Here is a 26,947-nt window from a genome sequence, read left to right on the forward strand (position 1 = left end):
GGAGTTCAAGACCAGCCCCATCTCTACTAAAAATAGAAAGAAATTAGCCAGGCAACTAAAAATAGAAAAAATTAGCTGGGCATGGCAGCACATGCCTGTAGTCCCAGTTACTTGCTAGGCTAAGGCAGGAGGATCGCTTGAGCCCAGGAGTTTGAGGTTGCTGTGAGCTAGGCTGACACCACAGCACTCTAGCCTAGGCAACAGAGTGAGACTCTGTCTCAATAAATAAATAAATAAATAAATTTAATAAAAAAAAATGATTGCATTCCTTATTCACAATAGGGAATGTTCTAAGATCTCAAAATGTAAAATATTGTACATTTTGAAGACAATTTCTTTGTATGCAATATGAGTAGGATTATGATGAAAATGGACAGAGCCTTCACTGCCCCATAAAAGAGCACTAGTGAAGGTGACCAAGGCCAAATCATTTAGGACTCTGGGACAGAAAGCCCCAACCTCAGGTCATGTTTCATAATCTATCTCACACAGCTTCTAAGTTAAAGCAAAGGGATTACGATAGTTATAAGGTCAGAATTTTACCTAGGTTGGACCAAGAGGACAGTTGTTAAGCTTGCTCTGTATTTATTTAACACTCTCTGAATGCCCATTGGGTCTGTAGCCCTATGCTAGACGCTGAGATACAGAAGGATAGTTAGCCCTCCACTCTACCTCCAAATAAATACAAAGATCAAGAAACAAGTACCCCCTTATTACAAAGATTAAAAACTATTTTTATTATAAGCATCACCCTATTCTACTCACGTTCATCTCAAGCATAAGGAATTATATCCCCCACTACTGTAGTGCTTCTTTGGCAATAGAAATAAGTTTGTGTTTCTAAAACTGTGAAAAATAATATCAGGTTGTACTGTTTCATTTAAACCTTAACTTTGGCAGTGTTAGGCCGCTTGGAATCAATCAATGCCAAGATGCAGCATGTTAATTGCAGCTGAGAAAGGAAGTGGCAGGTGTTTCCAACCCTGATGAGCTGCAAAGAAATTGATGTTTTCTGCATTCTGGAGGCAAATGACAATTCAGCAATGTCTCTCTTCCCAGGAAGCAGATTTACAGGCTTTTCCTTCCAAACTGAAAATGGCAGCATGCCCCACCCAGGTGGTTGATCAAAGAACTACCGCAGCAGGGCAGAGGTGGCAGGGGGCAGCCGGGGCCACCACATGAACAGAGAGTGTGGCAGTCATTGGAGGTGGTGAGCTCAGATGTAGGGGTTTATTGTAATAAGGAAGTTCACGTATAGGGAAAAGTGTACTATTTCACCTACTGTTTATCTCCGAACCTCGCTGCCGAATAGCTTGTAAAAGATTAATTTGCTCCAACAATTGGAAACTATTCATGTGGATGGAAATGTGTTCTGTGTGCACTGCTATAAATACTGAAATGGATCAAACATAAATGGTTTTGTGTCTCAGGAATCAAAACATTTTCACGTGGGCTCGATCTGGCACCTCTGAGGGCAGCATCCATTTCATTTCTTTCTTCTCCGTGAAAGAACCTGGGCAAGGCTTTGATTTCATGTGGGAGTCCGTGAATTAACGTAGCAGGTTTTATTACCACAGGGGCACCTGGAAGGACTTACCTGACCAGCAGATCGGATTCAAATTGGCGGAGGAGCGAAGAAGGCTCATCTCAGGTGTGTTCTCTCAACATAGTAAGCTATTGTCAGGGCTGGGGGAGGGCAGGGGCCAGTGGTAGCCCCAGCTTCCCCCTTTCTTTCACCTTCTTACCTGGTGAAGCCTGGTTTTGTATTTTATTCACTCAACAGAAACGCTCCCTTATGTACAGAACTGGCCTCTTCCTTCAACACCCACTCTTTGAGCACATGTGTGATTGCAAACCATGAGCCAGAATTGCCACATCAGGTTAAGCAAGTGGTTGGTCCCTGGAGCTCCCGTCATTCCACATGAAATTCCCCCCATTATTTAAAAGCTTTTATCTGCTGATCAAACGTTTGAAATGATTTATTTTTCCATTGAGTATCAGTGAAAAATATACAGAACTACGGATGAGAGCTCCTGTTTTGCAAGCACTGATATGAAGAGCTCCCACGGCCACCTTGGATGGCATTTTGCAAGTTCTCCTGCAGCAATGCCGGGGCTCATCTGACCTCCTCCTGCTCCCAGAGTGCAGACTCTCAGCCTTCGCTGCAACTCACCGGCCAAGAGCCTTCAGGACACACTTGGCAATTTCATGCTCGCTCCTTCTCTCAGTTCATTTTTAGAAATAAAAGAAAGCAAAACTGATGGCATCACAGCCTCCCTGGGGAGCCCCTTTGACCCCGATAATGGTAACAGCTACTGTGAATTCAGCTCTTCTCACCTGCCGGGTGCTGTAATACGCTCTGCAAGTACATTATCCCATTTAATTCTGAAAGCAAAATCTTTACCATAAACATTATGGCCATTTTTAGATGATAAAACTGAGGAGCAAAGAGGCTCAGGCACTTACCCAAGATAGCCCAGGTCCACAGTAGTGCTGGCCCCAGCTCTCGGCCCCTAGAGCTGGGCCTTGACCCACCGGGCTATGTGGCTGGCCCTGTGTCCCCACACAGACTGTGCCTGGTGTGTACTGGTTCCTTCTCATTCTTTCTTAGGTGGGCTCCCACTGCCACCCTGCAAACACTAGTGCCCAGCCCTGCTCGGGGGGAATCTGGGGATAGCAGCCAAAGCTGCCACTTGACATCCAGTATTTTGTGTTTTTTTCTATACATTTATACATACTCTAGCATGGAGATAATCATTCAGAACAGTTACCTAACCTCTGCCACCGCCACCCCTCACACAAATCTTCCAGTAATAAATAGGATGCTCTAGGATGATGCCTCTTATTTATCCTGGTGATCAAGTATTCTTGACACACTGTTGTGGGCCCCAAGGGGATATTTTTGCCCCAAATTAAGCAGCATGGCACTATGCAATCAAATCTCCACTCCTAAGGATAGGAAACAATAGTCCAGGGCTGAGGGGATGTGAGGGGAAAGGGACTAAGGGACGTTTGGGGCCAGCTGAAAGCGAGGTGGCTTTTTCAGGGTAGCAGTCACCGGCAAAGAGCCCGAGTGGTCCTGTGGCAACTCGACAAATAGCCTGGGCTGGGGCACCGGCTCCACGTGTACAGGTGGCCCATGAATTCACTTCCCTTTTCCCTTCCCTTTCCATAGTAATTTTCAGAGATATATGTGTATATATGTAAATAAAACCATAAGTGTGTAATTTGAAAACAAACCAGCAGCTCAAGAAAAAAAGCAAGTATAACCATTCTAAACACAGAGGGTGGGACTCCCTAATTCAGGGCTCAAATTCCAGCTCTGCTCCTGCTCACTGGATGACACCGAACAGCTCAATTTAGCCTCAGTGTCTTCATCTGTGAAACGGGGCTGAGCCTCCCTCCCTCGCAGGTTCCTTGCAAGAGTCAGTCTGCTGTGTGCAGGCTCCAGTGTCAAAACGGGAATGGCTATGGTGACTCTCGAGCTGTTCAAGTCCCAAGGTAGAAGCAGAAAACAGAACTTCAAATCTCATTAGCATGGTAAGAATGAGCAGTTTCCACCAGAAGAGATGTAAGCAGTAAACTACGCCAGGAAATTCATTCCTCAGAGCTCTGTCTCCTCCAATTTCATCCAACACACCAGTGTGCACGTGGGATCTCTTTGGGGACTGTCTCTCGGAGAGCTGGCTTCTGCTGGCCAGATGTCCAGCCTCTTGCATGGCCCCTGTGGCCAACGGTTCTCCAAGTATACCCTGTAGAGTTTCCCGAAGACACCATCTGGCCTTGGTGATTTGGTTCCAGCTCAGTGTTACATTCAATACGTCTCACCTGCCTCCCTAGAAGGAACACCTGAGGTATGAATAGCTTTACTATCTCCTTCAACAAAGATGGAAGTGGAGACTCGCTCATCTGGGCTACGCAGTCTGGAGGTGGGGTGTGGGAGGAATGGTACAAAGACCTAGGAAAGTGCAGGGGAGAGGACAATCAAAACCTTGGGTGTACTCTCAGTGGCCTGTGACATGGACCACACACCAGAGGAATCACTGGGGCCTGGGTATTCTCCCTTGCCTGGCTGGGTCTGAAGGGGCTCATGCCTGCTTCTTTCTGTCCTAAAAAGCTTTGCCCCTGGCTGGGCACGGTAGCTCATGCCTGTAATCCTAGCACTTTGGGAGGCCAAAGTGGTAAGATCACTTGAGGTCAGGAGTTTGAGACCAGCCTGAGCTAGAGTGAGATCCCGTCTCTTAAAAAAATAGAAAAATTAGCCAGGCATGGTGGCATGCATCTGTAGTCCCAGCTACTTGGGTGGCTGAGGCAGGAGGATTGCTTGAGCCCAGGAGTTTGAGGTTGCAGTGAGCTGTGATGACATCACTGCCCTCCAGCTGGGGCAACAGAGCAAGATTCTGTCTCAAAAAAAAAAAAAAAAAAAAAATCTTTGTCCCTGTTGCTGTTCCCCTGGTGTGATCTCCACTCCTCTGCTAGATGACCCAATACGAGCTACTGATTTTTAGGGCTTCACCTCTACAGCTGGCACTCAGCTATAACGCTCAGGTGAGAAATTCCCTCTACCAACGTGTACGTTCATTCTTACTCCTGAAGGGTAGGTAAACAGGTCATCTGTCTCAAAGAACTTGGGACACATTCCCCCATGGCTGAATCGGGCTATTTGAGTGGCATCATCCTGTGTGATCCTCAAAAACATCCCCACCCTCAGTCTACCATATCACCAACTAAGGCTGAGGTCTCCCAAATTCCTCTTGCCCACGATTTCCCTGCCCCACAACCGAAGCCCTGTTCCCTGACTCTACCCCTGCCATCTGGGCCGCCTTCACCCAGACAGGCAGGACTCCCGGAGGACATGCTCACTGGCAGCCTGGCCTTCCAAGGCCACTGCTAATATCCCAGAGTTCCCAAGGGGGACCTCCCACTCAGAGTCGTTTCATCTGTCACGCATTCCTTTCATCCTGGGAGCACACCTTGCTTTCAGCAATCAAAGAGGTCCCCAAGAGGCTCTGGCTGGCTTTACTCTTCCCCCTCCTGCTTTGATGTGGTCAAATAACCTCTGAGTATTGATTGAGATCCAGAGCCTTTGTAAAACCTTCACCCTGACCTGCAGGGGCTCCCATTTTGTCCCCTAGGTGGTGTATCAGTTTCCTAGGGCTACCATAACAAAGTACCAGTGAGTGGGTGGTTTAAAACAGCAGAAATTTATTTTCTCACTGTTATGGAGACTAGCAGTCAAAATCAAGGTGTCTACTGAGCCCTATTTCCTCTGAGATGTTAGGGGAGGATCCTTCCTTGCTATTCCAGCTTCTGGCAGTCCCAGGCATTCCTTGGCTTGTGGCAGCATCACTCCAAATGCCATCTTATTCCTGTATGTCTTTGCATCCTCTTTCCTCTGCACGTCTGTGTCCAAATTTTCCTTCTCTTATAAGGACACCACTCTTGCTAGAATAGGTGCCCACCATACTCCAGCATGACCTGACATATTATTCTTAACAACTAGTTACATCTGCAATGATCCTATTTCCAGATAAGGTCCCACCCATTCTGAAGTATTGGGGGTTAGAACTTCAATGTATCTTTTTTAGGGGATGTAATTCAACCCATAACAGATGGCGTTCACATTTAGGAAAGATACCTTTTCCTAGTGAAAGCCTCTTCAGTTTGAGTTTTACCATACTTTGCTTTCAGACGATTAGTTTACCTCTATCCTGGGTTTTTAAGCTATTCAATAAAAAGTAACACAGCAAAATAAACAGAAAACAGCCTGCAAAAGAAAAGCAGCCTTATATATGACAGATATAGATCACATATACAATTTATGAAATCTGCCTGAATGCACCACCTACACTCTAATTTTCTTTCCATTGTCTTGGTACTTGTAGTTATCCTTTTACTATTACTTTTAATGGTTACTCTAGAAATTACAACATGAGCCTTAATTTATCAAAGTCCAATAGAAATTGTTACTTTTACTTCTTCCCAGACAAGGCCTGGATCTTAAAACACTTCACTCCATTTACTCACTTTCCAATTCGAATGCTTCTGCTTTTGAGTATTTTAATTTGATTTATGTTTTCTAAATCCTATAAGACATCATTTTTACTATCGTGTAGGATTTAGGTTTACCATTTTGTTTGTCCTTGACTCGTCCCTGTGTCACCAAGCTTCCACCTTGGATGACTTTTCTTCTACCATACACTTCAGTATTTCCTTTTGTTCAGAGCAACCATGAACATTTTTTCCCAGCTGTGTTTTTTGCTTTTTAACTGAAAATGTCTTTAGGTTCTCTTTGTCTACTAGAGTGACTCTTTGGGAGGGCTTGCTGGGGGTTCCCTCATGTGGGTGGTGCCTGAACTTTTGTCTGCTTGTCCATGTGAGGTCCTGTCTGCTTCATGGCTGCCTCTTGTGAAATTAGCAAATGCCCCTGGGGGAAAAGTCTTCCCAAATGACCCCAGGTTCCTTTCTCTGGGGTTTTTCCTTCTCCAAGATCTTGGCCCTGAAAGTTATGTTTACTTCCCAGTGTTCTTAGGCAGATTTCTTTTACATCTTGTCCAGCTTTTCCATTCACTCCCAGCGGGAGGACTGGCCTGAATTATGCAGTCTGATAATACAAGAAACTGAATATCCATTTCCCATCTGTCTTTTTAGAGCAGTTCCTGGAAGTGGCCACACAATACTTCTGCTTACATCCTATTGGTCAGAATTTAGTCATGTGACCACATCTAGCTGGAAATATAGTCTCTATTCTGAAGGACAATATCTCAGTTAAAAATTGTGGATACTTTGGATATTTGGGAGAACAGATGCTAAGGGCTATAGTATTAATCTCTTAGTTATTGGGTATGATGTGATCTGTAGCAAGTACTTTAAATTCTCTGAGTTTCAAATTGTCCATAAAATGGAGGGGATGATAACATCATTTGTGAGTCTCAAACGAGATACTAATAACCAATATTTGTTGAACTTGATTTATTCTCTGCCAGACACTGAACTGAATTGTTTGTTTATGTTCTGTTGCTCCTCTCAACAACCTTATGAGGAGAAAGGACATATTTTATGAATAGAAAACTGAGGCACAGAGAGGTTAACTAATTGCACAAGATTATGCAGATATTTGGTTGCAGAGTGGAGATTTGAACCTGTATCCTTCACCACTACATGATCCTGTCTTGTCAGTCACAAAGCTCTGACTATTGGAATTATTGAGGGAAGATGACAGGACCAGGATGGGAAAACTGTTGGGTGGCTGAGGGCAGCACAAGTTTAGCTAGAAATGTGATCTCCTAAGGAAGGGGCTGGGGACAGAACTAGCCTACTTTAGGACCTATGGAGTTTTAAGTGACATGAGCCACCAGGGAGTTGGAGAAGAAGACCACAGAGATAAAAGGGACCTTACGGGGCATGTAGTCCCATGGCTTCATTTAAAAAAATCATTTTTGTGGTAAGTTTGTACATTTTAATTGAAATACAATATACATACAGAAAATTTACTCAAATTATTAAGTGTATGCTCCATTAATTTTTAAAGTGAATATATCCATGTAACCAATACCCAGATCAAGAAACAACATTATCAGCTGCAGTGGCCTCCCTCATCCCCCTAACCCCTCACCCCATTCTAGTCACTACCCGTCCCAAGGCCAATCACTGTCCTGACTCCTAACATCATAGAGTGGTTTTGCCCATTTTTTGAATGTTATATGAATAGAATGATATGGTTTGTGCTCTTTCATGTCTGTTTTTTTTCCCACTCAAGGTTATATTGTGAGATACAGTCCTATTGTAGTTGCAAACTGTTCATCCTCACTGCTGTGACTATCAATTTATTTATCAGTTGTTATTGGGCATTTGCAACTGTTAATAGGCATTTGAATGGTGCTGCTGTGAACTTTCTACAGCATGTATCTGCATGCACACCTGTACTCGTTTTTGTTGGGTCAACCTAGAATTGAAATTATTGATCATAAGGTATGACAGATGTTCAGGTTTAGTAGGTACTGCCTCGGCTTCATTTTCTAGATGATGGGGAAAAAATTGCAGAAAAGGAAGAGATTTATTGAAGATCGCCTGGCTGCTGAGCAGGATTGGAACCTGGGTAGATTCAATCCAATGCAGTTTGCGTTAGATTTCAAGAAGATTCAGCAAAGTCTCATACATCACACATGTACTTTATGAGCCGTCCTTACAGTCTAACCCTGGGATAAGATGAAACCAATGACCAAGCACAAGAGGGGCAGCCAGGCAGTGAGACTATAATTGTAAATACCAATTTAGATTGGAGGGAGCTGGTGCAAGTTCTTGTCCTCATCTTATTGAAGAACAGCATGTGGTATATGTCTCTGATTAAACAAGATTTAGATTCATTCTACTTCAGTGCCAGGCCTTGTGGATGGTGCTTTTCCATATATTATCTCATTTAATCACCTAAATAAAACCCAGATCAATTCATGTCCTTAAGGATTCTAAAAGCATTATATCAAAAGAGTGTATATAAACTTTATAAGTAAGCAGGAGCGATTTAGAACAGTGCTTTTTTAAAAAAAATTTCAAAATATTAAGGGAGTACAAATGCTTTTGTTACATGGATACCTTTTATAATGCTTAAGTTGGGGATAACAGTGCTTCTTAAGTGATCTGTGGTAAAGGACCAATCCATCACAGACCAATATTTTTGTAACATACAATAAAAAAGAATTACTAGAAAAATAGAATGAAAAGATATTCAAAATATAAGCTTCTAATTTTTATTAAACAGACATAAAATTGCATTGTCAAATTGCTAACAACTTTCTAAAAACTATCAATTTCTCCATATACATAATTGACTAATAACAGTATCTGGATCAATAGTTGCGGACTACACTTTAAGTAGCACTGTTTTATAATCCACCACCCATTTCCCCACAGGCCTTTCAAGAGAGACTGATAATTATCTTACAGGCAGAAAGGTTTGAACAACAAGATATCTGTATAATACTGAGACCCTAGAAACCATTCATGCCAATACAGGTTACTATCTACATATCAGGACTTTATCATTCCCCTGTCTTTATTTTTAAAAACCCTTGCCCAAGAAGACAAAAGTTGCAAATAACTTTCATGTTCTTTTCCAGAGCTCTTCCCCAAATCTTAGGAACATAAAACCCTTACATTTTTTTTAACAGATAGCATTAAAAAGACTATGTACTCTCATTTACTATTTACTCTGAAAGCTGGGCCTTGGGTCCATCAGTCCTAAACTATTATAACATGATCCTTAGCCAAAGCTAATCAACACCACCCCATTGAAGGCCTGCATTAATCCAGATTCCAAAACCTTATAAATATTCCCACTTTGCCATCCCCTCAGTCTAAGATGCTACTAAGACTCTGCCAAGGCAGGACTCTCCTTACCATGCTGTACAATAAGTTCAGTTTTGCCTTCTCCACAGCTTATTTTGCTGGCATGTTCTGGGAGCCAGCATCCAACAATCAAGATTTCGCTCTTCCTTTCAGTCTTGCCCAGTGGCTTTCTAAGTTTAGTGAGCATAAAACTTATCAAAGAGGGTTGTATATCCGAATGCATGCACTGGCAAGTTAAGGAATCTTCATGGATAATTTTGATCATACCATATTTATGACCTGTATACAGGTATTAGCAATTTGTGAAAGAATAGAGAACCCTAGAGTGTTAGAGCTGGAAGCAGCCCTAAATGCTCAAACATCAGCATGTGGATCAGCCACATCAAAATCATCTGACGCAATCTGTCCCTATCCCTTGGGTTCACCTCAGATCTACTGGATCAGAATTTCTGGAGATGGGGCATGTGAATGTTTGTAACAAACTCCTAGGGGATTATGATGCACAATCATGTTTGAGAACCTCTACCTGTTCTAACCACTTCATTCTGTAGGTGAGGAAATGGAGACTCAGAAATGGAATCCAAGATCACACAGCCATTGAGTAGCATGTCTCTTAATCCCCTGACAAGAGCCTCCAGGGCTGGAGATCAGATTTTGGAGATGTCCTTATATATCTGACATCCTGAACAAAAATGATTAATGATGTGTGATGATTAAAACACAATTTTATTTTGGTTTCTCACCATCTCTTTCAGATTTACAGTGTGTGTGTGTGGGGGGGTTGTGGTAATTTTTCTCAGGCTAGGCAACATCAGGACTTCTCTGCTTTCTGTTAGGTAAGAGGCACCACCTAAAGTATAATTTTCAAAAAAGAGTAAAATTAGCACTTTCAAGCCAAGATGAAATGAACCTATACTGTGTTGAGAATCTACTATCTTGTCTGTTAAATTTTAGTTCTACTCAGAAATTGTTGCCTGTTTGCTGATTAGTCCCTGCAAAGGTGAGGTGAATGAGTTAATAAAAGGCTTTAGTAATGTCCCCTGGGAAGGATGCACAGCTGGCCCTGGGGGAACTGCAAGCCGCTGGGAAAAGATGGAAGGTCCAGACAGCTACTCCCACAGTTTCCTATTACTCAGAGCACATGGCTTCTGGAGCACACTTCTTTGCTCCATTCTTTTCTTTCTCTACACATCAGCATGCACGTAGCTAAAAAGGGACGCCCCAGTCTTGGCTCTGCACGACCATCAGCCCAGTGCTCAACTTCTGACAAGTCTCTCCCGCTTAGCTCAGAGTCTTGGTTGAGGCTCTTGGGGTTGGCTGCTCTGCAGTCAGCTGCAGGTAGAGGGAAGGGGCCTGAAGGAGGCAAGGCAGCTGCCAAGGCGCTGTGTGAGTGTGTGTGTGAGCGAGAGACAGACACAAGAGCCCAACTGAGAACTTGAGGTGGGAAAGCGCGATAAAATGTGCCTTTTAATTATTTCCAGTATGCATCCTTGAAATACTGTGTTTTGTGTGACTCCTCTGTTATCCCAAATGAGTCTGGCAGTCACTCTGTGGCTTTTATTTAGGCCGGATAAATTTGGGGGAGGGCCGTCTCACAGGAGACCATGGCTGTGCTTTCCCCATTCACGTTTCCACATTTGGGGTCTTCCTTTGCATAAACCATTAAGCTGCGAGAACCACGGTTATCCTCCAAGCAGCAGCAGCCCCGGCCTTGCCCTGATGAACCTCAAACTTCCCAGTCTGGGATGGGGGTGGAGAAGAGGAGGCTGACAATCACGGATAAGCGCAAGAGTGGTTGGTTGCGCCCAGTTCGGTGGCTCTTGAACACACTGCAGTTCACTCCAATCATTTCTTCCAGGAACTGGCTCACTCTCACCGGCACAAGACAGGGGCCTAGTAACTGCCCAGGCAGCAATGCACGGGACGAGCGAGCTCCACCCCAGGCAGCCGGCTGGAAGGCACTGGGAGATGGAATAGCAGGGTTGGCTCTGCTCAGATCCTCGTTTGTGCCAGGCTGTATGCTGGGTGCAGAGCCTGGGGAAATGAAGCCTTCAGGGCAGAGCGCACCCAGCCTGAAGGGTTACACACACGCACGCACTCGCGCGTCCTGCAAGGGGCCGATCTGGGGCGTCCTCCTTGCTCCGGGCAGCCCAGGGGCGCAAGCCGGGGCGCGGCCCCGAGAGCGCAGCGCCTTCCAGGGCGGAGGGCGGCGCGAGGGAGGGAGCGAGGGAAGGGAAAGGCGAGCGTGAGCTGCCTCGAATGCTTGGAATAATTCCGCTTCCGTTTGGAAAGCCGCAGCCTCAGTCCCGCCGCCGCCCGCCGCGTCCGCCCAGCGCCTGCTCCGCGTCCCGACCGGCCCGCGGCTGCCCGCGCCGCTGCCATGGCCACCTCCCCGCAGAAATCGCCCTCAGCCCCCAAGTCCCCCACTCCCAAGTCGCCCCCTTCCCGCAAGAAAGATGACTCCTTCTTGGGGAAACTCGGCGGGACTCTGGCCCGGAGGAAGAAAGCCAAGGAGGGTGAGTGCGGCCGGGCCCGGCGAGCCCTGGGGGGTCGGGGGCCCGGGAGGCTGGAGGGGCCGGGTCGCCGGGGCCGGGCGGAGGCGCGCCGCGGGTGTCCGGCGCGGGGGGACCTGCGGCGATGCGTGCGCGCGCCTCCCGGGCACGTCGGGCCGGAGCGACGCCCGCCCCGCACTGCGGCCCCGCGCCCGCGGGCCATCGAGGCGGCCCCGCCCGGGCGCCGGCTTCCTGGGCCTGGGACCAGGCCGACGTCCCGGCCCGGCCGTGGGCGGGCGCCGCGTGGCATCCGGAGGCGGCCGGACCGGAGCCCAGGCCCGGCCCCAGCCCGCAGGCGGCGTCCTCCAGTGGGCCCGGGCCCCCGCCCTCCCCGCTCCCGGAGGCTGGCATTTCCCAAGTTTCTGCGGAAACTTTTCTGGGCGCCGTCACTCTCGCGCTTTGCCTTCATTGGTCTTTGAAATCAGGTCGTGTCCTAGACCTGCTGAAGGCCTCTAGCTGCAGCGTTGGCCTCTCGGTCTTTTGTCCAACCCCAAGGCCCAGTAGGGCTCTGTTCCTGGAGGAGATCAACATCAAATGTTTGTTGAATGAATGAGTGAAAAAACTGGCTGTTCTAGCGTTCCTGCAGTATAATAAATGATAAACTCCTGCCCATGGAGAAAGCCTGGGGTAGACACACAAGCTTAGCGTCGTGAGCCATGACCCTGCTGTGGACTTAGGTGTTCAGGGCTTTTGCAAAAACCGTTTTCTTTTTCCCACTAGGGTGAATTGAGGCGACCTTATGTTTTTTTTCGAGGATGGTTTGCATGTAAAATATTTTGTCCCTTGGGCAGATTTTGCACCCTGGTTTTAGGTTTGAAAAATGAGGTGGCAGCTCTCAAGACGCACTGTTAGTGATCCGTGTGTAGATAGAAGTTGCTGGGTTAGAAACTTTTTTTAATGGACTGCTCAGTGCATTGGAAATAATCTGTTGAAAGCTGTGATGCTGAGATGTAAAAGAAGTTTCGTGTTCCTGAGTTATGTTAAAACAAAAAAAAAGCTTCAATGTTGGGAATTATCAGACTTGACACAAAAAACCAGACTTCTCTTCAAGTCTGAAAGGAGGAGTAGCAAAACATAACCCCAAACCTTCCCCCCAGTTTGGTTATTTTGGTAACCTGTTGAGTGGTGTACAGTTGATAGCAAATCATGAAATCCTGGCTTCTTAGCCCTTTTCTAGACTATCTTTCTAACTTTTTTCTACAGTGTTCCTGACAGAGACTCATCAGTTTAAACTGGGCAACTGAGAATTACGGAAGCTTGTGACCTCCCAAGAGTATTCACCTTACTGTTACCAACTCCGTAGAAAAGTTAAATTTGTATTTAACCAAAAGTTGGTCTCTCTGTACCTACTACTATTTGTGGAGCCAGGAAATGAGTGTGATGGTGGCCTTTCACCTTTTTCAAATGGACTAGCTTGCATTCTGGAATCTTCCCCCCACCAGGCTGCATATCCTTCGTTCCTACAGCTGGTCCTCATAGACAAGATTTCAAGGCCCTCTTGCATCCTGTCTCTTCTGTTTCACTCAGGGTCCCTGCAGGAAACAGAAAGCCAACTTAGTTGGGATTTTGACAATAATTTAGGGAAGGGACTATTTCCAGAGCTGTGGGCAGGGTGAAGGGAACCAAGAAGGGATACTGGGGCACCCAGGGGGAAGAAGGGGGAAGGCATAAAGGAAACAAACTGGAACCCATTCAAAGCCAGAGCCATGGAAGAGGGTTGCCCACCAGGAACTGTAGTCATAGAGGGAGGCTGCCGCTGTCAGAAATCGCAGATGGAGCAGGGAGAGGGTAGCACAAGAAACATACATTCTGCGTGTTCTCTGTCTTCTTGCCATTGCATCTCCTGCTGGTGCTTCCCATTGGCTGAACCCAGTGGGAAGCCACTGGGGTAAGGGGATCTCAGTGATGCATTATATAGGTGCCAGTTCTCTAGGGCACAGAGCAATACAGAGAATAGACCACAGCAGGGAGTTGGGGGAAATGGAGAATACCTAGCAGACCCCCTCCAAGTGAGCTGCCCAGAAGTCAATGTAGTGCAGTCATAGTGCAAGGTAGCCAGCCCAGATTAGAACAGGACTGTCACCTTCCTTAGTCTAGCACAGACACCATATCCTTTTAATGCAGCTAAGGTTGCTTTTCTCTATTCTGCCAGGTTTATCACGCTATTATCTCACATTGAACTTATCAGCTTGAAGACATTTTTATATTTGTTGCTGCTAAACTATATCCTTCCCTATCTTGGATTTACTCGGTTGGGTTTTTCAAACCAGGTGCATGATCTTATTTTTATCCCTGTTCTACTTAACTGTAAAGTCCAGATTCTGTCATCCAATCTATTAGCTAATCCAGAGGCTGTAAATGTTTGGAAGAGCAGACAGCTTCTTCCAGAGAGGCTGGCCACCACCCAGCTCCAACTGCTTGCTGCTGGAGGGTGGTGATTCTGTGAGCCCAGTCGAAGAAGGTGGTGAGGGTGGTCTGAAAGGACTGTTCTTAGTGAGTGCAGTGCGTGTGATCAGTGCTGTCCCTGTCTAGGGCACACTAACCATCACTTCAGTAACAATAAGGCTGGGTCTTGCTCTGCATCCTGCATAAGCTCATAGCTTTGTGCTTTGTAGACTGCCTTCTTCTGCTTTCCCCCTGGTGTTCTAAAACCTCTCATTCTTCATTCCTCAGGATCACTGACATTGGTCTGTCCACAAATTACATCAGTGTTTCAGCATAGAATTCTCCTGGGCCCAAGGATCCCCATTCATTCAATACTTGCTCTGTCCCACTGTGGGACACAACAACTGGAAAGACATAATACATGTTGGTTAGAATATAGTTGACCATTGAACAATGTGGGGGTTAGGGGCACTGACCCCCCGCACAGTCAGAAATCCACCTATAATTTTTGATTCCCCAAAACTTAACTTCTCATAGCTTACTGTTGACTGGAAGCCTTACCGATAACACAAACAGTCCATGAACACATTTTGTATATTTGTAGAGAAAAAAATGTTAAGAAAATCATAAGGAAGAGAAAATACTTTCATAGTACTACATTGTGTTTATGTTGTCTGTTTACAAGATGAATTTCTGTCTGAAATGGCCACAGACCTCAATCTATGGTACATATCAAACAACTCAACTTCTTCTTGTAACATCATGACTTTTATCTGCTTCCTGGGAGCACTTTCAGCATCACTAGTAGCACGGTGTATGGGTCCCATGGTGTTATTCAAGATTTATGGTATTGCACTAAATACAATGAAAAATACATGAGAATAGAAAGAGATCACTTTTAACTGTGACATGCAATTTACTGGAGAGATGAATTAGCATCACATAGCATTTTAAGTGAATACTTACAACACTTGATCTCACTGAAATAGCAACAGGAGGTGGCTACAAAATTATTACAGTAGTACAGTATGAACAACAGTTAATTTTATGCAGTTATAACTTAATACTGCATCTTTATGTTTGCTTACATGTATAGTCTATGTAAGTTTTGATAGATTTTAACTTTTTATAATAGATTTCTGCATATTTCATAGTAGTAAGTAATAAAATAGAGTAGTATCTACATATATTTTATGCATTCATGACATACCTAACTTTTTGTTAATTTTTTCAATATTTCTAGGCTACATGGTTTGTCTGCAAAGTTTTTCAAATTTTTGCAGGTCCCCCCCAAATTTTCTAATGTATTTATTGAAAAAAACTGACATGTAATTGGACCTGTGCACTTCAAACCCATGTTGTTCAAGGGTCAACTGTTAATAATTTCATATAAAAAGTTTTTCTCAGGATACCTACTACACACAGCATAGAATGACTGTAAGTCTCATAAGAATACATTCAACTAGTCATTACTCCTGTGTTTTCATGAGAAAAGATGGTGTTAGAGACCAAAAAAGAATAGGGGTTAAAAGCATGGTCTTTACGATTAGACACATTGATTGTTTGATTTCTGGTCCAGCCCCTTAGTTATTACTATGACTTAGGACAAGTTCCTTAACCTTTCTAAAGCCTCTGTCTTCATCTGTAAAACAGGAATGAAAATTCCTTCTTTACATGGAAGTCATGAGGCTTAAGTGAGACAGAGAATGTAATATACATTGCATGGCATAAATAATGGTAGCTGTTAAAATTGACAACACAATTTTAGTCCTTGAAATTTGGAATAGTTTTTTTATTATGGACTGCAGAAGCTTCCATAGGTTTTGTAAATAGCCTCATTGTCCATGACTATATGAAGCCCATGTGGCACTATTTTGTCCTTTTAGGAGTTAAGGGATCTATCTTTGCAAGTAGATGTTCCTGTTTCCCAAGATGTCATATTTCAGCATTTTATGATGTCTGGGCCCATTCTCATGAGTTATAGCTATAAGTGGCTTTTGTTTTTCTCTGTGGTCTTCTTTTTGGTTTTCGGTCCCCATTTATGTTCTACGTGGGCCTCCTGTGTCCGTTCTTGGACTAGCCTTTCAGACTGTACTTGCCAGGGGGCCACTTGTCATCTTTCTTCATCCAGATCCATCCTCAACACTTGCTCTTCCCAGGAACACCATCTTGAATTGTATCTGCCTGGTGAAGGTGCCCCAAATTAAGTCAGCAGCCCGGGGCATTCCTGTCATTTACTTATATATTTAAGTTCTTATCCCCTAGAGTTTTACATTTTGTCCAGTGCCTGAAGTATCCAATGAAGGCTCTAAGTTCGTAATTCTTGTAATAATATTAATCCTTACCTCTTTCTTCTCCTTGGCTGTCCAGTGTTGCTGGGGAAAATCCCCAAACCCTGCAACAGATTTATGGTTCCTAGAGTGAGCAGAACCGTTAGCACTGTGGAGAAATCCTTTCTTTCTCTCCTGATCGGTTTGCATTTTGTTTTCCAAAGTGCCTCATCCAATACCTTACCGCTCAAACCCTTCCCCAGATGTTGAGATCGAAAATCAAGACCAGGTGTGAGCTCCTTCAAGTTCCCCTCCCTCCACCTAGTCCTACCCACATCTAAACTCTCCTTTAGTGCTCCCATCCTGTCCTGGTTCCCTCCAAGGGGGTCCCTTCTCCCCTTGCTCGTGAGACCAGTCCTTTCAGCTTCCTCCCAGACCCGGCACAGCCAGAGACCTAGGTAGCCTATTTCTCATCTTCCCAGTCTCTATCTTGCTGCTCTATCCCCAACATTCTGTAAGTAGGCTTGAGTCCTTCTCATTTGAAGAAAATCTGATGCTGGTTTCCTCTTAAGATACTCACCAGAGGTCTTGAAAGAGTTATCTGTACTTGCTCTTCTTTCCTTACCTCCTAGTCACCTTCTGATCCACGATTCCCATGCTTTCCCCAATTATTTATTGAGTGCCTACCATGTGCCAGGCACTGTGCTAGATGCTGGAAAGGAAAAAAAAAAAAAAAAACAGACAAAAATCCCTGCCTTTATGGAGCTTACATTCTAGTAGGGGAGACAGATAAGATACATTGGTAAAATGTGTGTATTTTGTTAGAGTAATGATAAGCGCTATACAGCAAAATAAAGCAGGAAAAGGAAACAGTGCTGTGTAAGGGCTGAGGGATGATTGGTGATTTTAAACAGGATGACTTGAGAAGGGTGTATTTGAGTCAAGAGGTGAGGAGGGAGCCATATGGATATCTCCCCAAGAACATTGCAGGCAGAGGGAATTGCAAATTCACAGACCCTGCCGCATGAGTGGACCTGGTGCATTATTGAGGACCAGCAGGGAGGGGTCTATGACTGCAGTAGAGGGAGCACAATTGTGGAAGGCAAGGAAGTCCTGGGGTAAACAGAGGCAGGGCAGGGCAGGTTTTTTAGGGCCCTGGAGGCTCTTGTATTAATAAGACTTGGGCCTGTACTTAGAGTGAGATGGGAAGGTTGGGAGGGTTGTGTGCAGAATAGCATGATCTCACCTCTGTTTTAATTGGGTTGCTCTGATGGTGTTAGGTGATGGCAGGGGACAGGGTAGAAGCAGAGAGATGAGCCAAGGGTCTGCCAGAATGACCCAGGTGAGAGATGGAGCAGATTGGCAGCAAGAGCGTGAGCGAGCATCACGTTCTGGATGTATCTTGAAGAGACAGCAGATGGCAGTTACTGAAAGATTGGATGGCAGATGAGAGAGTAGAAATAAGATGACTCCAGGAGTTTTGGTCTGAACAACTGGAAATATGGAATTGATTTTACCTAAGCTGGAGAATCCTGCAGGAGAAACTGGTCTGGGGAGGAAGAGCTCAGTTTTGGATCTGTTTAGCTAGTGGTGCCTACTGGACTTCCAGGTGGAGACGTTGAGTTTACAGTTAGTTCTGCAAGTCTAGTTCAGGGGAGGAGTCTGGGCTGGAGAAACAACAGTGTGTAGGCATGTTTATTTAAAGCTATGAGACTGAATGGGGTCATTGAGGAAGAGAGCATGGATAGGAAACAGAAAAGGTCCAAGGACTGAGCTCGACGGCTTTCCAACATATAGAAGGTAGGAGGTGGGGAGGAACCAGCGAGAGAGACTCAGGAGGAGGATAGGAGCCAGTTATAGGAGGGAAACCAGGAGATTGTGGTGTCGTGGAAGCCAACTGGAGAACCTACCCTGTTCCCACTATTTAAGTGACTTTCCTGGCTGAGGTCCCCAAAATTCACGTTCTCCTTTTCAATCCGATTCTACTGGGGCTCTTGGAGGCATTTGGCATTGTTCAGCTTTCTCTTTGCCTTGGAATTAATCTTCCCTCTTGACCTTTTCCACACTGAATGTGTCCCCTGTGTCTCTGACTACTCTTTTTCAGGCCCCTTCTTGGGCTTTCCTAATTGTTTACAGTAGTGTTTCCTGGGGTCTGACTTTACCTGCTTTGTCCCCCATTTGATTTCCCCTGGGTTATCTCACCTGCTCCTGTAGCTTCAACCACCATCTGCCTGCTGATGATTCCCAAATCCATTGTTCAAATCCTGATCTTTTACCCATAGTCCAGACACATCTTCCTGCTGTCTCTTGGATGTGTCTCAAGATCCTCAGACTCAACATGCCCTAACATGGAATTATTTTTTGTCCTATGTGCCCAAATCTGCTTCTGCTCTTCTGCCATCCCTCTAGTTGCCTAAGGTTGCAGCGTTGCATCATCCTGTGTTTCAAGGGTCAGCAACTTTTCCTTAAAGGGCCAAATGGTAAACAGTCTGGGCTTTGTGAGCCCTGTGGCCTGGGTTGTCACTCTTCATCTCTACCTTTGTTGCCATAGACAATAGATAAATGAACACGTGTGGCTGTGTTCCCCTAAAATTTTAGTAATGAGCCTGGGCAACATAGCAAGACGTGGTCTCTACAAAAAGTAAGAAAAATTAGCCAGGCGTGGTTGTGTGTGCCGCTAGTACCAGCTACTCAGGAGGCTGAGGCAGGAGGATCGCCTGAGCCCAGGAGTTTGGGGCTGTAGCGAGCAGTGATCACGCTGCTACACTCCAGCCTAGACAACAGAACGAGACCCTGTCTCAAAAGAAAATATTTTTTTTTAGTTATGGACACTGAAATTTGAATTTCACATGATTTTCATGTGTTATGAAATATGCTGCTGCTTTTGTTCTTTCTCAGCCATTTAAAAATGTAAAAGCCATTCTTGGTGCCCCGGCTGTACATACAGAGGGCAGGCTGGCCCCTGCTCCCTCGTGTTCCCCACATCTGATCACCTCTCACAAGGCCCTGCTGATTCTGCCTCTACATATCACGGCCTTAATTCAGGCTTCATAAATGCCCTGGATTGTTTGTTTATTTTTAAAATTTTACCCTTTGTATTTTCCGCCTGAAATGTGTTTAGCCACCCAACTAGTTTTCCTGTCTCTAGTCCATTTTTGTTCAAGTCATCCTTCATCCTTTTGCCAATATGTTGTTTTTTTCTAAAACAGAGGTAACTTTTCCCCAGAACAAACTTCTTAGCGTGGCATTCAAGGCCTTTACCACTACTCCTTCCTTTACCTTTTTGGTTCTGTCTCCTCTATTTCCCTTCCAAGAAATCTCCATTTTAACTACAGCCAAGTTTTCATTGGGGAATGTCTTCCTTCCCCAAATACATCATGTTCTTTCACATGTTCCTACCTGTACATGCTATTCCATATCTTTGGAAAGACTGTTTCCCTTTTTCTATACAGGAAACTCCTGTTCATTCATTAAGTCCCATCTCAGATAGCCCCTCCTGCATGAAGCCTTATTCCATAGTGCTCCCAGGACGAGTGAGACGCTTTCTTCTCTGTGGGCCCACAGCGCCTTGTCCCCACTCTGTGGCACCACTGGCCACATTGCATTGCAGCCACTTGTGGGTATGCCCATTACACTCTATGGTGCGACCCCTCTTGTCTACAGTCATATTTAACACACGATGAGACTGGAATTTCTATGGGATGAATTTCCCCATATTTACCTTGGTGAAAGTAGCCCACCACTAACTGGTTATGTAATCATGGACAAGTCTCTTCCCCTTTCTGGTATTATTCGCCCGTTTCTAACATTAGAGGATTAAGCAAAATAACCTCTTAGGCCTTTACAGCACTGTTTTTCTATGATTTCTGAGCTCTTATTTCACCAGGCTTCTCTCAAATTCAGTTTTATTGCCTGTGTAGGGTGGTCTGGGAATTACATCATTACAAAGACCTCTTTCTTTCCTCCCCTAATGAAGGCACCTCTGTGTCGGGAGGAGGAGATGGATACCAGGATAAGCGGGCCGCGGCCCAAGGACACCGCCATATTAGGAATCGGTCTTCTTGTCTCATGGAATATCTCTATTTGGGTAACAAGCACAGTTCATAATTATGTTTTAGCCATTAGTCCGGGAGTAGAGATGAAATCCTCTTGTAAACATTTGTAGGCATCTAAAATCTCCACTCACTGTTGTGGAACAAAGAACAACATTTGAGGGAAGCCCTATGACAATTTCAATAATAAAATATCTTTTAAAATAAAAATAAAATACTTCAAAAAACAGATGTAAACATCCTGTTAATTTTGAATAGGTTGTGCAGCCTGAAATCGGCAGGAAATCCAAACAGGAGCTTTGTCTGAGGACCAGAGCCTGAGGACAAGGAGCCTTCCCTGGCCTGGGCCCTGGGCCACAGCCCTTCCTTTCTGTGTTCTCTGCAGATGCAGTGAGGGCAGGAGTTGTGTTTGTTCTGCTCACTTTTGCATGCTTGGTGCCTAGCATAGCACCAGGTATTTAAAAAGTGTCCTGGAAAATGTTTCTTAACCAACTGCCTGCCTCATCAGTGGGCATCTTATGCCCGTTGAGGGAGTCCCCAGGTTACTCCAGACTCTGCTCTGACCTCCAATGACTCTTCTGGTCTCCAGACTCCATCCAGGCCTCAGCTTCTGGTGCCCCCTGTGTGCATGCATGTGTGTGTGTGTGTGTGAGAGAGAGTGTATGTGTATAGCTAATAAAAATGCCTTCTCCCTGCCTTCAGGAATCTCTTTACCCTTTGTGGGGAGATATTATCCATTAGTCCTGCAATTTGGCAAACACACCAAGGCCCCTGAGACCTGGGGGTCCTAGAATCTGTGGGTGCTGATTTCACAGGGCAGCTGTGAGTCTGCATGGAGGCCCGCTGGTGCTGGGGGTGGCGGGAGGGAACATGGAGGCCAGTGTTGTTTCTCTTCATCCAGGAAAGCTTGTTTTGCAGAAACAGCTTTGCACATGTCCATGTTAGAGTGCTTAAATGAAGGAGGACTAAGGTGAAATAGCCCATTGGCAAGACTTAGGGGAGGTAAGAGAGATGTGCAGACCACTACTTTACAGGAGAGATTCAGATCAATTAATCTCGAAGTCTGTCCCGTTCCCCCGCCCCCACCTATTCCTTCTTGCCCATTTCAGCTTCATTTCCTCATAAAGTACAAAGCAAAGGCAGCTGTAAGTCAGCCAGAAGCAGGGCCACTGTTATTACTCCTCAGCAAGGGTCCTGTAACTACAAACTCTCCCCACTTCAACCCACCAAAAATAAAAAGAACCTACTAAGAGGAGAGAGTGGCTCGATGCTGCACCTTGGTGAGCTCTGTTAATTACGGCTGCTTAATTTTCATTCAGGCCTGGGACAAACGTTTGCATGATGTGTAACACTCACTACAGTACTCACCTAAAACTGGTGCTGCTAGCATTTACTAAGTGATCACTCTATTTGTTTGGAATAGGCCAGCCTGCCAAAGCCTCAGTAAACCAACTTTGTAACCAAAGTCATTGTCTTCGCTCTGAACCAGCCTTAGGGCAGTGTTAAACCGTGGATGGAAGGGGAGGTGAACTTTGTCAATTTAAATAGGAATATTCTAAATTATTGTACACTCTTCTTGGAGGAAAGAAGAATGAACCAAATCACTTAGCATCTGATTTTTTTAAATAAAAGTTTTTTCTTCTCCTTTATATTAATAAAATTAACCCACGCTTATGGAATTTATGGAAAAATAGGTAATTGTGCAAAGTTCCAACTCCTGAAAGCAATCACTATCAGCATTTTGTTTATTTTTTCTTTTCTTCCTTATCATAATTTTTTCTTTTTTTATAATTGTGAGTATACTATGTAATGTCAATAAAAGTTTTTTATCTTTGTTTTTCATTTATTATTACAATGTAAATTTTTTCATGTCAGTATGAATCTTATTAAGCAAAGTTTTTGTAGGTATATAATATCCCATTGAGTGATTGTCTTAGTGTTTACTTTGGTCTTTCTTTTTTCTTTTGGAAACAATTTGATCTAAAGCTTTTTTAAAAACTTTAGAATAATTTCCTTTGGATGGAGTCCCAGAAGTAGAATTACAGGGTGAAACAGTGATAATTAGTTTGTTTAATATCAATAATTTAGAATTGATAACCAAGGGGAAATGACTGCTTTTAGGTCTAGGTGATCTCTCTGGTCGGTGGTTGCAGAGAAAAATCAGCATCGTTAGGCTGAAAGTTTCTATTTGCTTCTGGCTGACAGGACCAGGTTACCTTGGGGTGGTCCCGGGAGAGCAGATTTCCAGCCTGGCCAGTAACGTGCTCAGGGTAAGGCTCTAGCACAGGCAGGTCTTTATTTCAGAACATTCCCTACGACTGTCCTTCCATTCATAGATGGCCCTGTGTGTCACCCCAGGGTCTGCTCCCTTCTGACAGAGCCCAGGGTGTGGCTGCCTTGGGAACTGTCATTATTGATGCTCCCCTGGGAAGCACAGCCACGCCCCTGTCCCCTCACCACTCCCGTGGGAGACCCAGGGGAGGTTTGGTCAAGAAGTCCTCCTTTCTCCTGAACCCTTCTTCCCCACCTCCCAACTCCAAGTTCCTGGACTTACCCCACGACAGTAACCACAGACAAATGGGAGGTAATCATGAGACAGCCAGCTGAGTGCTTCGGTAGACGTGTTTAGGTGGAACCCCTAGGAGACATGGTGATTTCAAGCTGGGTCTCGAAGCCGGAGGAGAAACCTTCCGGCCCCAGGCCCACAGGAGAAGGGACAGGCTTTGGGAGCCTTCTGCATTTCAGTTGGATTTTGACAGAGTTGGTTGGGCTGTTGCCTCAGGGGCTCCATTTCCTCTACCTGCACTAGAAGCCAGTAGTCAGGTGTTTCATTTCATCTATGAAGAATGGATCTGAGCCAGTTGGAGCTTGTCATTATCACGCCCAACACCTCAGGGAGTGTTCCTGGGGAGTCCCTGGCAGAAGCAGACGCTCTCCCTGGGAGTGATGCGTCCAGGGCATTTATTTCAGCGTTGAATCATACTCCATTCCCTTCACTCATTCCCTTATCTCTTTTAAAATCCAGAGGCAACTCCCCTGTTCTATGCTGTGAAAAACAGCCTGACTCTGAGGAGCCGTGAATGAGGCTCTTCATGAAAATACAGCATCTCCTGGGGATGATGATGATGATGTCGGACTAACAAGGGGCAAGGCTGCCGGCCTGCTCCTGCTCCCACGGTGACATAAACCCAGGTGGAACGGGCTCTGTGCTCATTTCTTTCCAGCATACATTCATTGGTAGAATAATTAATCTGCCAATTACAGCATTACATTGACTTTTCAATTCAAAACAATTATTCCAGAAAGCAGTTTTTGTCTTGGCCAGTGTGGCTTTGGCTGCAGGGCATCCTGGGGGCCCCTGGTGGGGAGGAGGAAGGAGAGAGGAGTGCAGGAGCGGTCTGCAGTTCCATCGCCACATTTAGGGGGCAGGGCACACCGGGTCTGTTGAGGCAGACATCGAGATGGCAGGGTGCTGAGATTTTAAGCAGGGCATGCTTGGATCTCTTGAGTGCCTGAGTCCTGAGTTAGAGAGACTCATCAGAGTCCAGGTTGGGGGACAGAAGCTAGCAGAACTTAGTAGGCAGGTTAGAACTCTGCAGTCTCAGTATGGAACTCCTGCTAAACAGAGTGGAGGTGGGTGGGGAGGCTGCCCGAAGCTCACACAGGGACCCTGGTCCTTGCCTCACCCACCTGCTCCCCTACACTCAAGGCTTGAAATAAACTTTCCTTTCCGTTGGGAGGGTTTGCCTGTCACCGTAAGGCTGAGCTCTCCCTGGCTCCCAGCCCTGGTGAGGTATACCTGTAGTAATGACAGCTGGGAGAAGCCGGGGCAGCGGGAACCGGAACCGACAGTTTTGATGCTGTTTGCAAAACACAGGAGGAGGGTAACACAAGTCTGTCTTAAAGCAACTCTCAGGATATAGGCGAGTCCTGAAATATCCCTTTGCAAAGAATAGCAGCTGCCTCTTGGCTGAGGGTTGCAAGGCCTCTCTTGCTGGGCTCAGTAGCTCTTCCAGCACGTGCCCGAGTTCCCAGAGAACAGAATGATCTCTTCCCCTGCATTTCCTCCATGGCCATCATTATGGTAAATTACAGGACTCCCGTGATGACTATAGAGAGGCAGATTGATCTGTTCCTTCTGATTGTCGCTGTGCTGAACGTGGCTGAGGTGATGGGCACCCAGATTTCACACCTTGTAATGGCCCTGCCAGGGTGGATGTTAGCACAATTGGGACCTGACACTTCAATAAATCTGAGACATTCTGCTGCAGAGATCAAAGTTCAGAATTGCTTAAATTGGTGTTGGAGCAGGTGGGAAACAGGAGTCCAGGGCTATGAATTGGATAGATGGCAATTGTCGTTCAGTTTGTAAGGTCTGAATGTCAGCTTTTCCGATGATATGACATCAATTTAAGCAATTTGGGCTCCAGCTTCATAGGCCTTTCAGTATTACTGATTCTGGGAAGTGTGATTCGTGGTCTAGCTTATGCTCTTGTGTCAGGGGGAAAAAAAAAACCCAACACCCCTGCTTGTATCTCTGGAGCTGGGAGGTTGTGTTTGTGCAGGGTGGATATCAGTGGGTTATCAGTTTTCAGGGGAGTGTGGATGACAATTTCATCTCCTGCCTGGATGCACTGGAAACTCTTCAAGCTACACTTCCAGCCATGACCTCTTGCCTTAACTTCAGACTCATTAGCATGTGTGCGTCATGTCATTGTCACTTGCATACAGTGTAAGATGGACCTGGATTTTAACACAGGGCACATGGTTCCCAAAGACTTCTGATGAGGTGGGAACATGCTCTGGTTTCTGTGGAAGCTCAAGTCCAGAGGAGAGGTGGTCTGATCCATAATGGAGGAGTGGATACTTTTTTTTGTTTTAAATATAGCAGCTTTATTGAGATACAGTTCACCCAGTTAAATGGTACAATTCATATTCAGTTATGCAACCATTGCCACTATCAATTTTAAAACATTTTTGTCACCCCAGAAAGCAACCCTGTACCCATCAGCAGTCATATCCCCTCCCTTCCCCATTCCCTATCCCCAAGTAATTAACTAATCTACTTCCTGTGTCTGTGGATTTACCTATTCTGGACATTCCATGTAAAGGAAATCATACAGTATGTGGTCTTTTGTGCCTGGCCTTTTTCACTTAGCATAATATTTTCAAGGTTCATCCGTGTTGTACCATGTATCAGTACTTCATTTTGTGGCTGAAAAAATAATCTATTATATGGATATAGCACATTTTGTTTACCCATTGATCAGTTGATGGACACTTGGATTGTTTGCACTTTTTGGCTATTATGAATAATGTGGCTATGAATTTTCATGTACAAGTTTTGGTGTGGACACACGAGTATATTTTCATTTCTTTTGGGTATATACCTAGGAGTGGCATTGCTGGAGCATATGATGATTCTGTGTTTGACATTTTGAAGAACTGGCAGACTGTTTTCCAAACCATATGCACTGTTTTACATTCCCACCAGTGATGTATGAGGGTTCCAGTTTCTTCACATCCTGCCAGCACTTGTGATTGTTGCCCTTTTGCTGATTTGTATTTCCCTGATGGCTAATATTGAGCATTTTTCATGTGCTTTTCGGCCACTTATATATCTTCTCGGGTGCTAGTGTTTTAAATTCTGCAGAGTTCAGTGTATTTCCCCTCAGTTCTGTGCATTATGAGAGGTCTGGCTGTTAACCCAGAAAGATGCAGGCTGTGGAAATGTCTTTCTCCCATTTTTTAACATTGACTGGGACACCTGAGAGACATGCTGCATCTTGTATTATGTGTGTTTCATCTTGCAGAGTGACTGTGGTCCTGAAATACTTCCTGTTAAGTAAATTTTCATAATCCTGTTATATCACTGGCTTTTATTATTAAATTGGAAATTGTTTGGCTGGAAGCAATTTTAACCCCAAATTGTAAAAACAACAACAAAAACCCCAGGAAGGTAGCAAAGATTTAAAATTTGTGCATTTAAGTGAACTGTGGACATTCTTGATACATCATTATTTTCCAAATAACAACACCAACAACAATAACAGTAAGGGCATCAGGGGCAGGCACTTATGCAGTGCTGCTGTGAGCCTGACACTGCGTTAGGTGCTTTACATGTGTTAACTTATTTGATCTTCCTAACACCACCATAAAATAGGTATTATTAGCATCATTGCCACTTTATAGATGAGAAAACTGAGGTACAAAGAGGCCAGGTAATTTGCCCAAGGTCTAGGCTAGTGTACTAGTTAGGGTAACCCTAGCTACTATAACAGATAAGCCCCACATTCTCAGAAGCTTAACATAATGAAAGTTTGTTTCTTGCTTACAGCAGAAC

At 45.0% G+C, this 26,947-nt stretch overlaps 1 protein-coding gene across 1 annotated transcript in view; it reads left to right on the forward strand.

The window, feature by feature from the left end:
* Positions 1 to 11,481: 11,481 nt before the first annotated feature.
* Positions 11,482 to 26,947, forward strand: part of PARVA (parvin alpha) — a 145,195-nt gene continuing 129,729 nt past the window's right edge. The window contains exon 1 of the mRNA XM_045557549.1: positions 11,482 to 11,861. Coding sequence (XP_045413505.1) covers positions 11,726 to 11,861 — 136 coding nt within the window. The 5' untranslated portion in view covers positions 11,482 to 11,725. The remainder of the gene's footprint in view (positions 11,862 to 26,947) is intronic.

This window comes from Lemur catta, chromosome 7, assembly GCF_020740605.2.
Source record: "Lemur catta isolate mLemCat1 chromosome 7, mLemCat1.pri, whole genome shotgun sequence".
Classification (NCBI taxonomy): Eukaryota; Metazoa; Chordata; class Mammalia; order Primates; family Lemuridae; genus Lemur; species Lemur catta.